General features: G+C 39.4%; 1 protein-coding gene across 1 annotated transcript in view; it reads right to left on the bottom strand.

The window, feature by feature from the left end:
• LOC116298958 (uncharacterized) overlaps positions 1–15,497 on the bottom strand; it is a 39,697-nt gene that overhangs the window by 5,861 nt on the left and 18,339 nt on the right. Inside the window, exons 15-39 of the mRNA XM_089040062.1 lie at positions 14,802–14,952; positions 14,138–14,306; positions 13,729–13,994; positions 12,817–12,977; positions 12,279–12,438; positions 11,523–11,658; positions 11,216–11,408; positions 10,765–10,867; positions 10,420–10,533; positions 9,975–10,148; positions 9,014–9,253; positions 8,322–8,453; positions 7,746–7,880; positions 7,419–7,541; positions 6,841–6,969; positions 6,305–6,502; positions 5,866–6,057; positions 5,150–5,392; positions 4,667–4,906; positions 3,761–3,976; positions 3,366–3,428; positions 2,480–2,641; positions 1,677–1,850; positions 817–942; positions 24–264 (exon numbers count right to left, since the gene is read on the bottom strand). Coding sequence (XP_088896188.1) covers positions 62–264; positions 817–942; positions 1,677–1,850; positions 2,480–2,641; positions 3,366–3,428; positions 3,761–3,976; positions 4,667–4,906; positions 5,150–5,392; positions 5,866–6,057; positions 6,305–6,502; positions 6,841–6,969; positions 7,419–7,541; positions 7,746–7,880; positions 8,322–8,453; positions 9,014–9,253; positions 9,975–10,148; positions 10,420–10,533; positions 10,765–10,867; positions 11,216–11,408; positions 11,523–11,658; positions 12,279–12,438; positions 12,817–12,977; positions 13,729–13,994; positions 14,138–14,306; positions 14,802–14,952 — 4,203 coding nt within the window. The 3' untranslated portion in view covers positions 24–61. The remainder of the gene's footprint in view (positions 1–23; positions 265–816; positions 943–1,676; positions 1,851–2,479; positions 2,642–3,365; positions 3,429–3,760; positions 3,977–4,666; positions 4,907–5,149; positions 5,393–5,865; positions 6,058–6,304; positions 6,503–6,840; positions 6,970–7,418; positions 7,542–7,745; positions 7,881–8,321; positions 8,454–9,013; positions 9,254–9,974; positions 10,149–10,419; positions 10,534–10,764; positions 10,868–11,215; positions 11,409–11,522; positions 11,659–12,278; positions 12,439–12,816; positions 12,978–13,728; positions 13,995–14,137; positions 14,307–14,801; positions 14,953–15,497) is intronic.

The following is a 15,497-nucleotide window of genomic DNA, read 5'->3' as shown; positions in this document are numbered from 1 at the left end:
CCTTGGGAAAAAAAATGTCTTACCTCTATAAATATTTTTATATCATCCCAAATAACACCATTTACTGTGAGGGGGTTGGTTTAGGGGCCCGCACAACAACACGCACTTGGTGTTGTGCAGTAGCTAAAGAATTTTGCGCACGACATTTGTACGTTCCACAGTCGGAAATTTGAGCGTTGGAGATGACGTAATAACGGCCGATGACTGCCATGCTTAAATCGTAAAGGGATTTTGATATCACACGGTCCTGACTGGGCTGAGAAGCTGTAAAATTTATAGATATCATTATTAATAATAAATTAAGCAAATCAAGAGCAAGCTGTGTAAATGATATAACTTTTAAAAATGAAAAGCTCTTCCTCGAAATATTATTTTTCAATCAGTACCCTGAAACAACTTCTGGGCAGATCAAAGTCAGGGCATGGCTAATTTACATATCGAATAGACCTCTTCGGCTCTGACGTAATGTTTTCTCATTTCAGACCACATGTCATTCCCTAGAGTATCATTTCTTTGTTTAAGGTTTGCGCTCGGTTGCACATGAGAAGACACATGAATATGGATACAGCTCAAACGAAGAATCTTATTCTCAAGGGAATGACACGTGGTCTGAAATGGGAAAACATTACCCCAAGCCGAAGAGGTTTATTGGATTTCAGTTTGTTATGTTTTGCAGAGGGAGAAAACCTCTCGAATCAAGGGAAAGGCCTACCAAACTCTACTGACATATGATACAAGTCAAGGAATGGAACCCCAGAGGTTCATCCTCTATAAAAACTCTATATGAGTATACAAAAATGACGTTCAAGGATTTACCTCCAACTTTAGACCATGTGACGTTTGGCGTTGGTCTTCCACTGATAAAACACTGCAGCAGTAACACGTTTCCTTGATCCACAATCAACTCCCTGGCAGGGTACGTCTCGGAGATATTAGCTGGAACTACATAAATATTTTATATAATATTAATTTTCTTTTAGCTAATAGAGGGTTTTCACGTGACGTCACAGCGGCCATCATTGGCGTACCAAAACAATACATTATTTTATCCTTCGGGAATTGAACTCTATTCTTATGCAAAAACTTTGCAAAAAGTTTAATATTTTTCTGGTAAACCAATATGGTTGCCTTCTCGCATGAGTGAAAACGCTCTATGAACCTATATTCAGAGTTTATAATACACCTTGTGGTCAAAAAGAGCCAGGTATCGCCCCATGTAAGGGAAACCGGAATCCGGAATCCGGAATCCACGAAATTTTAGGCTTTGGAATCCGGAATCCAGCACTCTGGAATCCGGAATCCAGGCCTTGGAATCCGAAATCCGCTACTTTGAAATTCAAAGTATAAACTCAAATAATATCACCTCGACCTAGACTGAACCGATGTAGCCCCTCCCACACTGTGCAATATCTCCACCAAGAATATCTGTCATCAGATGCAAATTAACGATATGGAATCCGGAACCCGCAATACAAAAGTTTTGGAATCCGGAATCCAGAGTCTTGGAATCTGGAATCCAGAGTCTCGGAGTCCGGAATCCAGCGCTTGGAATCCGGAATCCACCATAAGTCCGGATTCCCTTACATGGGGCGACAGGTATTTGACACCATTTGTTACAGGCATTGAAGATTACATTCAACAATAATGCATGCAATAATAGCAACGACAATACTTACCAACACAGTCATCCAATGTAGTGCTTCCTGTAGTCATCGTTGTACTGCCATATGGACATGGCATACAGCTGGTCTGTCCTTCTTCAAACTGGTATGTTCCTATTGGACATTTGTCACATGGCGCAAAAGACTCTTGTAGACCATTATCAGAGAACGACCCAGGGCGACACAGAGCTACAAATAACAGATTATAACATTTAATTTGTCATCCATAAAATGTACATAGAATAAACAGAATGTATGCAATGATTGCAACGAGACAAGAATGACTTTGACTCAAATTTGCACCCTTGCTGATCTAAGTCAGGGCATGGCTAACTCACAGATCAAACTCTGAAACAACCTCTGGGCTGATCTAAGTCATGGCATGACTAACTCACAGATCAAACCCTGAAACAACCTCTGGGCTGATCTAAGTCAGGGCATGGCTAACTCACAGATAGAATCCTAAAACAACCTCTGGGCTGATCTAAGTCAGGGCATGGCTAACTCACAGATAGAATCCTGAAACAACCTCTGGGCTGATCTAAGTCAGGGCATGGCTAACTCACAGATTGAACCCTGAAACAACCTCTGGGCTGATCTAAGTCAGGGCACGGCTAACAGACAGATCAAACCCTGAAACAACCTCTGGGCTGATCTAAGTCAGGGCACGGCTAACTCACAGAACGAACTCTGAAACAACCCATAAGTTGTTGACTCAATCAATAGCAATCCTACACTTTGTTTTGAAATTAGCGGAGAAACCAGAACTTCTTTTGCTTTGACGGCCCGAAAACATCTTTGAATAAAGCAATACTTACGCAGACAGTCTGATGCTTTTGCACTCCTACTAGTCTTGGTAGAGTATCCTTTGTCACATGGCTGACAAGCAGTCATACCATCTATATCCATGTAAGTACCCTTACCACACTCCTGGCATGAATCTGTTGTTTCATTGTGGAACGTTCCTGGTGCGCAGTTGACTGAAAGAAAGTTTATTTCATAGTGGGTATTCCATGTGGGACTCTGTCGTGTCAGGGAATCCGATTGAGTTATGCCTAGACCACAGGCAGCCCAAACAAGTTTCTTGTGTGTGGTTAATACTTTATATACGTAGAGAAAAGCGGATGTTGAAAAAGAAATACTAAACTGCCTCAAATCGCGCTCAAACTTCGCCAGAAGACTACGCAAGATATAAGCAACGCCTGCAGCAAGTTTTGAAGCAAATTATTAAATCTTCATTATAACTCCTGTATGTTCCCTTATAAACCATACGCAAGAACCTTGTTTGGGCTGCCTGTGCCTAGACTGGCCGTTTGGACTGCGTTGTTGTTTTGACAACAAGTTAATAGGAACTTTATAGCGACCTTTAGATCCGACGACGAGTACGAGATCGAGTAAGAGTACAAGTTTTAAAATTGGTCCTGTGCACGTGGTTAACACTAAATCGTAGTCGATTTCCGATTTTTTACAATGTAAAGTTTCAATCTACGTACACGATCACGACTACAAAAAGATAGTGCCTCTCTTTAAAAGTTAAACACTCGTGCTCGTGCTCGTACTCGTCGTCGCATCTAAAGGTCTCTTATAACGTGTAAAGGAGTTTATAACTAAACTGAAGTTTCGGGTGTTAGATTTGTGGGAGTAAAAGAGGAAATTAAGAGAAGAGTAGATATTTTTGTAAATAATTCCAGGGAAGATACTTACTGCAAAGAGATAGTTCGCTAGTTGAACCGGCCTTGCATTTGCCGTCGACTGGAGATGATAGTCCTGGGAAACGAAAGCAGTATTTAGTTTCATGGTGAATATAACTGCTCAAGCTAAAATATTGTTCATGACCTACAAGAGCGTCAAACGCTTGTCGTCGAGCAGCTTGTCGAGCAGCTTAACAAACATTCTGATCCTGGTGATAACAAGCCGTTAGGAGGTTGAGGGGAAAATGGGTCGAGTCGGCATTACGGTGCATTGTGGGAAGGTTTCAGGAGACATGTTACCAAGTACATGTTACCATGTACCACAATGTACTGCAATCCGAACTCGACTCAGTTTTCTCATCAACCTCGGAAAGGCTAAAAAGCTGATAGATTCAGATATCATTTTACCTGCGCAGGCTGGTATTTGAGTCAAGACCTGGTAACCTCCATTGTAGTAGATCTTCCATTGTCCCATCATACATCTGTAGACAGCATTAGTTAGAGACCTGGCACCGACGAGCTTAGGGTTGAAATAGTAGCCGGTTTGACATCGAAGGTACAATAGCATTGCTGTCTTTATGGCATTACCATTAGCTGGATGTTCAAGTGCTGGACAAGTAATACCTGCAAGAATGATACCAAGATGCGGTCAAACTTTCTCATACTAAGAGCATGCGTAGACGTTGTGGACTAATCTACAATCATACTACGAGCATGCGCAGACGTTGTGGACTAATCTACAAACAGACTAAGAGCATGCACAGACGTTTTCTTCTAATTTGCATATTGACTACCAGCATGCGCAGACGTTGTGGACTAATCTACAAACAGACTAAGAGTATGCGCAGACGTTTTGCTTTAATTTGCATAATGACTACGAGCATGTGCAGATGTTGTGGGATATACTACAAACATATTAAGAGCATGCGCATACATTTTTGTTATAATTTGCATAGAGACTACGAGCATGCGCAGACGTTTTGCACTAATGTGAATACAGATTACGAGCATGCGCAGACATTGTGGACTACTTTAAGTACAGACTACGAACATGCGCAGACGTTTTGCACTAATGTGCATACAGATTACGAGCATGCGCAGATGTTGTGGATTAAATTAAGTACAGACTACGAACATGCGCAGACGTTTTGCACTAATGTGCACACAGATTACGAGCATGCGCAGATGTTGTGGATTAATTTAAGTACAGACTACGAACATGCGCAGACGCTGTGCACTAATTTACATACAGCATACGAACATGCGCAGACGCTTTACATTTGTGTTTGGTAGTACTGATTGCACTTGACTTACTTTGAGTTGTAATATGGAAGTCACATAAGGCTTTGTTTCCAGCTGCATCCTGGGCTGTGTATCGGATATTTATCGCTGTATCTCGCTGCATTTGGTGCCCAGGCTTCTTGTTCGACATACTAAATACAACGCCGACATTGTCCGTGAATATGGGTTCCTTCCAGGAGACTGTGACGGGATCGTCGTTGGACTTGACTGTAAATGGTTTTGGACAGTACTTGACTTTGGGTGCATGCTTATCTAATAAAATAAGATAGTAATTACGAAAATGAAGATATTAGCAGCCACCAGCTAAGTTGTTTATGAAGCAAGACATTATTGGCTAGTCTATTTTTAAATTTGTCTGTTATCGAAACATTCCTATGAAAAAAATGCTTGATCTTATTGGACGTTTTTTCCAGTTTTCAGTTCATGAGCTTACCCTCAACAATGACGTAATAGTAACAGCTTACCCTCAACAATGACGTAATAGTAACAGCTTACCCTCAACAATGACGTAATAGTAACAGCTTTTCGAAACACCATCAGGATTGGTTGCTGTCCACTTAACACGTGTCTTTCCAGCTGGGAACGGATAGTTCTCGTTCAAGTTACTTGGTGTTACTTCAGCGGTCTTCATGTTAGTGACCGGCAATTGCCATTTGAAGCCCAGAACTGCTGTGTTACTGTTTGCTGTTAGATTTACTACGATATCTGTCGGACATCGTATCCAGGGTTCTTGATATACTAAGCAAAAGAGAGAGAGAGAGAGAGAGAGAGAAGTCGATTTTCTGTTGCAGTTCCATTGCGCTAATTGATATATTTCGCTTTGACGTTTAAGGGGCACAGAATGGCTAAAAACAATAAGAATTTTGACTAAATTTACTCTGCTGCTAAATCAATAGCCCCAAAATGTCTGGTTTCCTTTACAATATATATGGTATTTGGTGGATATTATAATTGTATTTCTAGGCTCTACAAAAAAATTACCTCAAAACTATTCTATCCTTGAATGTCAACCTTTTTCCATTTCAGATTTATACTTCATATCATTGTCTCAAAACTAATGGTTATCACGAGACAAATAAAATTTTCAAGAGAATGGCACGTGGTCATTGTATTAACCTACGTCTGACACAGGACACCGGGGATGGCTCACCTTTTTCACTGGACAAAGATAATACTCAAGAGAACGACACATGGTCCTTGTAAGAACCTACCTCTGACACAGGACACCGGGGATGGTTCACTCCATTGTGTATTATTACAAGTGGTGTATCTTGGTCCACGTAACTCGTAACCAGGTTTGCAATAATACACACATCTCATACCGTGGTCCACATTCTTCATGGAACAAGACTTGGGGATTACTCCTCCGTTTGTTAGTTCTTGTAGAACAGGACAAACCTCGGCTAAAATATAGTATGAAATGAAATAAATACACAACGCCTCGGCTCAACTAGGTTAACTTCTTTTTCTCTCCTTTTCTTTTTCTTTCTTTCCCTTTCTTTCTTCTTTTTCCTTTCGCTCTTTTCCCCATTTTGTTCGCAATAGCCATACACTTGACGGTTTTGTTTGACTCTATTTTTCAGTCTTTTATCGTTCTTTTTTCTTTCCTTTTCCGACAAAAGCTTAGTTCTCTTTATATAACCTACTTACGTTTGCAGTAAGGCTGCTTTCCAGACCATGTACCATCGATATTACAAGTCAGTGACCTGTCTCCATTGGCCAGTTTATATCCAGCTGCACACTGGTATGTACACATAGTATTGCGGCGAATGTTGTATCTGTCGTCGGTACAAGTCGAAGGGACAATAGAACCACGGAAAGGCGCTTCCAGCTCAGGACAGTAGATCTCTGTAAAGTAAGTTCCAAAATCCAAAAAATGAAGACTTCATGATTTCAATGCATCAAATAAACCTTTTTCAGCTTTGGCGTAATTTATATTTTATTTCAGACCACGTGTCATTCCATTTTTTGTTAGGAATTCATCCATATTCATGTACCTTTCTGATGCGTAACCTTCAAACAAAGAAATGATTCTCTAGGGAATGAAACGTGGCCCAAAATGGGGAAAAATGGCACAAACCGAAAAGGTCCATTAATTAAAAGTACTTCCTGTTTCATTTCGGTCTCAACCTCAATATTCTGTGTTTTTGAATTCGACAATGATTTTTCAATCAAGAACACCTTACCTTCACATCCCTTATCATCGGGCATCAGTCTGTATCCGTCGTTACATGAACAAGCGTAGCCACCTTGATAGTTCGTACAATTTTGAGCGCACCCTCCTTTGTTTGGAGTCTCGGTGCATTCATCGATATCTGAAACACAATTATAATATGATTTACGGTTAAGAAATAAAAAGCTTTTTCCGTGCTCTGTTCACTAATGCAGCACAGTTCTCGACCAATCACAGCGCGCGTACTATCTAGATCGCTCACTTTTCACGAGAATGGGAAAGAGTTGTGGGATTTAGAAGGGCACGTAAAAGAAATGGCATTTAAGGGGTTACTCCCCAAAAAATAGCAAAGAAAATTAATAAATAAGAAAACTTTGTTAGTAGGGTGCCACGTACAAAAATTCATGTTTGGAAGGGGTCATACATCTTTTGTTGTATGCTCGTAGAAATGCCCGTAAAAAGTGAATGGTCCCTACGAATAAGCTTTTCATAATCTTACTGTAATAGCAGACATAAGTAAGATTGAAAAATGTTAAATTTATTTCATATATATAAATAAACTAAATCTCTGTTTAATCTCCGTGAAAGTACCTTTGCATCCGTACTTGTTATCATTGAGTTTGTATCCCTTCAGACATGCGCAGTTGTAACTACCATCGGTATTCTGGCAGATGTGCTCACAGCCTGCATTGCTGAGCTTGCATTCGTTGAAGTCTAGAAATAATAAACAAATTATCAAAGTTAATCAAGGTATGGTTTGCAGTCTTTTGTAACATCACGTGATGGCAGCCATGACAGGAGGCAGGAACAATTGAATCTAGTCTAATCTGATTTACATGAGAAAGAATTCAGTTTCCCAGGGGAGAAAGACTCTATTGCCGTGCCTCCTGTCATGGCTGCCATCACTCTTTATCGTACCTTCACAAAGATTCTTGGCGTTCTCTTTTGGTTGGTATTGTGGTTTACAGTTACAGATGTGGCCTCCTGGTGTGTTGATGCATCTACTTCTGTAAGTGTCACAGCCGCCATTATTAACGAGGCACTCGTCAATATCTGTAAAAGACAAAAATAGAGATAATAAACATCCTTGTGCGAAGGTCAGCCGGCGTATCGACTTAGAACTTCATTCATAACTCTAAACTTCATATCACCATCCCTTACAAAAAGCAATTCAGATGTTTCAATTACAACTGACAATCTTGCTTTATCTTTCTCATTCAAAGTATAAAATTTACAAATTCAGATTACTGTTAGACTTCTTTACTTGATTTTTACGGTAAAATCTTCAAAAGCGTTCTATACATGTGACTATTATCTATAATAAAAAGGTCAAGTTGAACCTAGTATATAAGAACATTAACACAGGTAACCAAATAATGTCAGTATTGACACGATGACTGTGAATTATGTAAGCTATCAATTATATCAGTTTGCAAGGGCTTTGACTAAATCCTTCTCCTAACTCTCATACCCCCCACTCGTCCTCCTACATACCAATGCAAGTTTTGCCGTCATAAGCCAGTTTGAATCCAGGATTGCAACCACACTTGACCTTCATATTACACAGATTATAACAGACATGTTGGCAGTTTCCGTTGTCCAGTTGGCAGAGATCAGCTAATGGAGCTGTAAGAAAAAAAATGTGGTCGATATAAAAATCATTTTAAAAAAGTATGTTACTAGAAGTTTGTATCAATATAGCAAAGATTACTCCAAGGTATGATGACGCTGATGAAATGATGATGAAAATGATGATTACTGATAAATATGATGGTAGTAATGATGATGATGATGATGATGATAATGGTGGTGGTGGGGATGATGATGATGATGTGTTGATGATGATGGTAGTGATGATATGATGATGATGGTGATTATGGTAATATATAATATATGATGATGATCCATGATGACATATGACGATATATAATGATGGTGATGGTGATCATTGTAAAGAAGAATGATGATGATGGTGATGATAATGGTGATGATTATGATGGTACGTGATCATAGTGGCCATGATAATGCTATTCTGGTCACATTTCAGAAAGCCAAAATGCATTCAAAAATTGTAAAATAATTTAAAAGAAAACTGACGTTGTCAACTATTTCAAACATCTTCCTGTACCAAACATCACATCCACTATCTCATTTTAAAAGATATAAACTTAATCACCAAAACTTGCCTATTCTGGAGTATACAGCAACCTCACACAAGGTAAGTATTCCCTTGCCAAACATCTGTACAGCAACGTATCGTCCAGGGATCGGTGGATTACATTGAACACGCAAGGCTTGTCCTTGTCCAACGGTTCTTATTCTGTCATTGCAAGTTGGGTTTCGACTCTGGTCTCTATGTACGCCAACTCTCACGTCAAAGTTCTTAAGACGTTGGAAATTATTGTGACGATTGACGATAAGAATATCTAGAAAAAGAACATCCAATTGTAAATAAGATATGTCAAGGACTTTTAGCTGTCAAACGAAACATTCTTAAATTGGTTTGTCCAGGTCACGTTACATACTGCATTCTGATTGGCAGCAAACCCAAGTCTGTCGGGGAAGGGGAATTTGTTTCGAGCTTGGTATCACGTTCGGCCAATCAGAATGCAGTATGTAACGTGACCCGCTCACGCTTTACAACGGCCGTTTGAACACCATCGATCACACGCTGTAGAAGAAATCAAATATTCGACTTTAAGCCAGGATTTTTCTGGAAATATTTGGCGTGGTGGCATTCAGAATACATGTTATGATAGAGAAATTATCGTTCCTTTGACATGTTGTATTTTTATTGCGGTTCAAGGGGAGTGAGAGAGATTTTTTTTGGATTTTCTAGCGTGATGTAGTCGATATCGGGCGCTAAGTCTCCAGCCTTCCCATTATTTAGGTAGAGAAGAGCGGATTTTGAAAAAAACCACTAAACGGCCTCAAATCGCGCTGAAACGTCGCCAGAAGACTAAACAAAGTAAAAACAACGACTGCAGCAAGTTTTGAGGCAAATTGTTGAGTGAAACATTTTATTTTCGTAACTTTATCATAACTCCCATACATTCCCTTATAAACCATACACAGGAACCTTGTTTGGGCTGCCTGTGCGCCTCTTTGCTTTATCTTGAACCTTTTGTGCCCTTTTATGGTACTTACCGGTAATGATGTGCTCTGACCCCAAGTCAACGCGCCACCAAGGATTATTCTCATCCTTTGTATGGGTGCATGACTTCATGCTATAGTCAGAACTGTAATTTTCATCCACTGCTCGCTCGCTGAAGCCATTGCTTGAGGTACTGGATTGTTCTGTGCTCTTCTTGCGAGACAAATCTATAAAAAATAACAATTAAGACCATGCAAGTTTCATTTTTGGCTTCAGTATTATTTCTTCGTTTACCAATAACCCTTGAAGGGATACATTTATACGAATACAACTCAAACAAATAAAGTTTTTCTCGAGTGATTTGAGTTGACTGAAATAGAAAAAAAAAATCACCCAAAGTGCAGTGAAAGATGCTTTGTGCCTTAGGGGTATTTACTTTAAAGTTATTCAATTTCTCTAAACCTCATAACTTGCCTATAAAAAATAAAGCATACTTACTTTTGGCAAACTTTGTGCAGATAGTAGCGATGGGTTCGTTTTCTACCTCAAAGCGTTGATTGAGTCTTGGGTTGCCGAAGTCTGTACATGGTTTCATAGTTACGTATGGATCGGCTGTGAACACAAGAAAATCGAAATAAGCTATATAGTCCATGGTCCAATACATACTGGGTCTGTGAGCCAGCATATTAGCAGATCAGGAGCCCATTACTAGGAGCATCCATCTCCCATACTGGGTCTGTGAGCCAGCATATTCCCAGATCAGGAGCCCATTACTAGGAGCATCCATCTCTCATACTGGGTCTGTGAGCCAGCATATTCCCAGATCAGGAGCCCATTACTTACTTGGGATAAAGTTAAACATCAAGTGTTGTTTTTCAAGTGACTGATCGTTGTTTTCGCATGTGCTGATCAATACCAGGTTTTCGTTGTTTCCAGGTTTCATTGACTATAAAAAAACAAAATTCCTGTACGTTATTAAAACAAATAAATAAATAAATAATATCACAATATTATTTGTTTTATTTTTGAACCCTTTTAAATTTTCTTTGGTTTTTATTATGTATTTTAAATAAACTCTTTAGCTTGGTCGTAATTAAATGTCTCCAATTTCACACCACATGTCATTCCCTTGAGTATCATTTCTTTGTTTAAGGTTTGCGCTCGGTTGCACATGAGAAGACACATAAATATGGATACGACTGAAACAAAAAATATTATTCTCAAGGGGATGACACGTGGTCTGAAATGGGCAAAAATTAAACCGAAGCTAGAGCTATTTCTCACGTTATCTTACCGCAGATCTGGTGTTCACACACTTTCGGCTGCCAACGTGCTGGAGTGAACCTCCTTTAGTAAAACTGAACTTGTTTCCACCACAGTTAGAAAACAATCCCAGAGTTATGCCATCGACTATCTTGCCAGTCGGAGCAACGCACTTGCCGCTTCCTTTGTGTATGAGATAACCGTTTTCTAGAGCAAATTCCAGTCTAAAAGAAGCACGAGATGAAGAAATTGGATTGATTATTTTAAAAACGGGCCCTTAATTGAACTCAGTAGGTTATGATGATAAGCATGTTTTCTGTGGGGCAGACATTTTTTACCTCTTCTCGTTACAGCCAGCGTAAATAACTAGTTTCGTTCCATCAGCCGGGACTCCAATACCACCACCAGCGACGTGAATACATTTTAAAGAACCCAAATGGACAAGAGATCCGGGACCATTCAAGCTGACATCACCTTTGGAAAACACGAAATAAGACAGTTACGAATACAGTCCCTTTTTTTATTTGTAAATTTGTAAGTACTAATATGTCCCACGATTACAGAATCATTTGTACCGGGTTTAGTATTAGCATCAAGTATTAAGGTATTTTTGTGCTTGGATAGTTGTTAAAGATGTGAATCATGTTTTTCAAGCTTTTCTTTTTCGAAAAGAATATTCCGAGCTCCTGGTTTAGCTTCAGGTTTAAGCCTAGTAAGAGAACAAATCATTTACAAAGGCAACTGTAATGTAAATGAATGAATACGTCAGGTCTATTGATGGTTTTCACAGCCGCCATGTTGGATGAATTTAACAAAAGATTCGCCATTAGTGTCTTTTGTTATATCATCCAACATGGCCGCCGTGTCTTTTGTTATTTCACTCTCTTGGGAATGATTACAAAACCAGCAATTTTTCTTGGTCAAGGAAATAATTTGCTTGAGTGAAGGCGAAGCAATGTAGTCTAAGTCGAGGTTGGACTTGCGAATACAATGCAGCAAATGTATGAACACATCAAGCCCAACCTCGCCATTGTTTCGTGGTCAAGGAAAGAATTTGGTCACTCAAGCGAATTTTATAGGAAAGATGTATTTACCTGCTTGCCAACAGACGTTCACTCGTCTTCTTTTGACTGTTCTGACCACAAGATCACATTGGAAGTTCTGATCATCACGTGATGGATTGCACGTGGTCTGGATCAGTTTGTTCCCGATTGAAGCTCCGTTGGTGTCAATACAATGACGACTCCAGACGTTCTAAATGATACGCAAAGTAAACTATGTATATGTTCAAGTAGAGCAGTTTTTTCATGACTGTGAAAAGCCGTGCTGTGACTGTGATGTTTTCCAGAATTTTAATTCGCTGATTTTTTTTTTCTCGTGCAATGTGATTGGTCTGGCAGTGCCGTTTCGACCTCTCGCTGATAGGATTCACATCACTCATAGTACACTGCGCATTTCTGGCTCGACATGCAATTTGCAATAAAATTTCACCGAACTTATTTGAAATACCTGTATACCTTAAGGTTGTCAAAAGTATATATATATCGTGGACAGAGCAAGTCAATTTCTGAAAAAAAGCTGTGTTTGTTTAAATTTTACTCTTGCGTGAAAACCTGTGTGACTTCTGCTTACCATGAGTTGTCCTTTTAGCGTATATGCCCATATTTGTCTTTCATCTGTATCGTTGCATCCAGTAACCTTAACGAAAGTATTCTTAGCATTGCTTTCCACGTAAAGACAGCCGCCCTTTCGATCATCAGTGGCTGCCTGTTGGTTCTCGATGGAGAATTGCTCTGAAATGTTATAAATAATAATAAATAAATAATAAATATTTTAGTTCATACACAATAGGCTTTACGGCTAGAAGAGTGTGGGGCCTTGTATTTACCATACACACTCCTTACTACATATATGTTATTTACCGTCCTATAGTTGGTCCGGATAGGGAAAAACTGTGCCCGAGGTCTTAAATATACGTTTTCAATACGTTTTCAAGACCGAGGGCACAGTTTTTACTTATCCGGACCAACTATAGGACGGTAAGTAACTTATTTATTTTTATCCCGTATTGTTTAGCAGCAAAGGATACCGGACCTCGAGCGCGGGCAGATACTTACAAAATACCGCCCGCTCAAACAGCCAATCAGAACGCACGATTTTTTAGGATACCGGACCGGAAAAAAATAAATTCCAATATTCTATACACTCAACTAATGAAGAAGTTGAAGTTGAGCTTGAATTCCTTCTGGAATATCCTTTGGGATGATTATTGCAACTACTATAACTTGTGGGGCCACTAAGGCATCGAGAACCAATCAAATTGTAGAATAAAAACAATACATCCCAACTTTGAGTAGTGGAGCCAATCAGAAAGCAGCAGAAGACAATTCGCGTTTCGACATATCTTTTTATTCCCACAAGAAAATGACAATGGCTATCAGGGTCTAATTACAATTCTTGTGCAGAAATAATTGACCCATAATTCCTTTCGGGGAAGGCTGTCAACTCAGCTGGTAATACCGACCTGGTACAAACAAGACTCACCAGACATCTCGAAGTCAGCAAAAGGATTCGGTTTTTCGTAGTATTGCTTCGAAGTGAATGTTCTTCCTTTAGGATTCATTCTATTCTTGTACCAGTTCGTAGCCTTCGTTGAACCGCCTCGCAGACTTTCGATCGGGTTTTTCAAACTAAACGCGAGCGGTATGTACAGACGTTGTCCAAATATGGTCAGGTCTACCGCAGCATCGAAAACCATGTTCCTGAACAATCCTAAGATGTAAGTGTCCAATGCAAACTCGAAGTTGATGCTATAAAAAGAATAAAGAAACGAAAAATATAATCAAAGATGTAAGATAAAAGATAAGTACGTAAACAAGAAAAGACAAACTGTCCTCCTCGGCTCGCTCTGTGAATTTGAGCAGCAGAAATGAAGCTGGATTATATTTTATACCTGTGTACTTTGAACATGTAAGTGTGGACAAAGTTCATCGCTTTGTTGGCCCAACCGCATGAAAGTTCGACTCCTTTGAGGAAAACGATGGCTACATCCAAGACATTACACAGACCTTTACTAATGAATTTAGCTGCTTTGCATGTACCTTCACATAGGTATGATACAGCTGGAAAATAAATGAATCATTATTTGTATTGAGCCCTGAAACAAGCAATGGGCTGATCTAAGTTAGGGCACGGCTAACTCACAGATCAACCTTGAAACAACCTCTGGATTGATCTAGGTTAAGGCACGGCTAACTCACAGATCAAACCCTGAAACAAGCAATGGGCTGATCTAAGTCAGGGCATGGCTAACTCACAGATCAACCTTGAAACAACCTCTGGTCTGATCTAAGTCAGGGCATGGCTAACTCACAGATCAACCTTGAAACAACCTCTGGGCTGATGTAAGTAAGTGCATGGCTAACTCACAGATCAACCTTGAAACAACCTCTGTGCTGATCTAAGTCAGGGCATGGCTAACTTTTAGATTGATTGATATTTAGCTAGCTAGTTTTTTTCTTTTTTTCTTTATTTCTTTCCGATGAAGGAAAACCTGTGAACAAGGAGAAAACTCTTGAAATCAAGGAACAAATTCCCCCTCAATATTAAGTACTAACCTTTACAGCCATCTCCAACGATGCCCTCGCAGATCAGTTTACTGATGAACCGTCTCTTCCTAACATGAAGTGAAAATAATTCGTGTCTTTTGTCTTGAAGTTCTCTCTTTCGTCTCCAGCCCTTGAAGATCTTCTTAACAAATTTACCAACCTTAAGAACACCCAAAGAATTGGTGAATAAAAAAGTATATAAAAAGATAAGAACATGCGTAATAGGTAAATTACGAGCCTTGTATTTTATTATTATTACGCATGTTCTTATATGACTGACTTCCGAGCCCATCCCACACGGCTTACCGCCTCATCTCTCATATATAAAAAGATATGAACTACGGCATATCCTTCCAGATTTTCAGAAAGCCCTCGAATTGCAAGTAATAGACCTTTTACAGCATTTCGGAATGCAGCTCAATTTTTTTTTCCTTCTCCAATTTGAGCTCCTTTGACGTCACATGCAAGGGGTTAATAGAAAATTTCAGCAGTTCTATATTTAGTAACATTACGCCATCGATAATAAAAAGGGCAAAAGAGGCAATAAATTCATTAAATTACAGCTGATTGATGATACAGATATCAATCACCGGTGCAAGAGACTTGTAATAACAGCTATGAATAGAAAAATTCCGAAATCCTATTTTTAGTACCATTACGTCATCGATAATGAAAAGGGTTAAGGAGACAAGGAATTCATTAAAC

The sequence above is a fragment of the Actinia tenebrosa genome, unplaced genomic scaffold (genome assembly GCF_029948245.1).
Source record: "Actinia tenebrosa isolate PJP-AT-01 unplaced genomic scaffold, QUT_ActTen_1.0 PGA_scaffold7__59_contigs__length_16204524, whole genome shotgun sequence".
Classification (NCBI taxonomy): domain Eukaryota; kingdom Metazoa; phylum Cnidaria; class Anthozoa; order Actiniaria; family Actiniidae; genus Actinia; species Actinia tenebrosa.
Note: the sequence above shows the minus strand (reverse complement) of the source record. Positions and strands in the feature narration are given on the sequence as shown.